General features: G+C 54.0%; 1 protein-coding gene across 1 annotated transcript; it reads right to left on the bottom strand.

Annotated features, from left to right (window-relative positions):
- Positions 1 to 12: 12 nt before the first annotated feature.
- LOC112965149 (olfactory receptor 14C36-like) lies at positions 13 to 732 on the bottom strand (the record flags this gene model as incomplete). Its single annotated transcript, XM_026063896.1, has 1 exon — positions 13 to 732. A coding segment is annotated over exon 1 (720 nt), but the record flags the coding sequence as incomplete, so codon positions are not given.
- Positions 733 to 954: the final 222 nt, after the last annotated feature.

The following is a 954-nucleotide window of genomic DNA, read 5'->3' as shown; positions in this document are numbered from 1 at the left end:
TTTCCTCAGGGCATCTTTGAGCTCCTTGTTCCTCATGCTGTAGATGAGGGGGTTCACTGTTGGAGGCACCACYGCRTACAGAACAGMCACCACCAGATCCAGAGCTGGGGAGGAGAGGGAGGGGGGCTTGAGGTAGGCAAACATGTCAGTGATGATGAACAGGGAGACCACAGCCAGGTGAGGGATGCACGTGGAAAAAGCTTTGTGTCGGCCCTGCTCAGAGAGGATCCTCAGCACAACTGTGAAGATCTGCACATAGGACAGCACAATGAAAATGAAACACCCAGAGAATAAAAAGCCACTAACCACCAGAAGCCCAACTTCCCTGAGGTAGGAGTCTGAGCAGGAGAGCTTGAGGATCTGGGGRAYYTCACAGAAGAACTGGTCCACTGTGTTGCCTTGGCAGAGTGGTATGGAAAATGTGTTAGCAGTGTGCAGGAGAGCATTGAGAAAACCACTGGCCCAGGCAGCTGCTGCCATTCTGACACAAGCTCTGTTGCCCATGATGGTCCCATAGTGCAGAGGTTTGCAGATGGCAACAAAGCGGTCATAGGCCATGACTGTGAGAAGACAATACTCTCCTCCAAAGAAGACAAAGAGAAAGGTCTGGGCAACACATCCTGAGTAGGAAATGGCCCTGGTGTCCCACAGGGAATTGGCCATGGATTTGGGGACAGTGGTGGAGATGGTTCCAAGGTCGAGGAGGGAGAGGCTGAGGAGGAAGAAGTACATGGGGGTGTGGAGGTGGTGGTCGCAGGCTACGGCAGCGATGATGAGGCCGTTGCCCAGGAGGACAGCCAGGTAGATGCCCAGGAAGAGCGAGAAGTGCAAGAGCTGCAGCTCCCACGTGTCCGCAAATGACAAGAGGAGAAACTCATTGGGGGAGCTGCAGTTGGGCATTTGCTCCGTTGGGGCACTGGTGGACTGTCCAAGGAGGAAAAGACAGTGGCAAGT

Source organism: Apteryx rowi, unplaced genomic scaffold, assembly GCF_003343035.1.
Source record: "Apteryx rowi isolate R43461 unplaced genomic scaffold, aptRow1 scaffold_2029, whole genome shotgun sequence".
Classification (NCBI taxonomy): Eukaryota; Metazoa; Chordata; class Aves; order Apterygiformes; family Apterygidae; genus Apteryx; species Apteryx rowi.
Note: the sequence above shows the minus strand (reverse complement) of the source record. Positions and strands in the feature narration are given on the sequence as shown.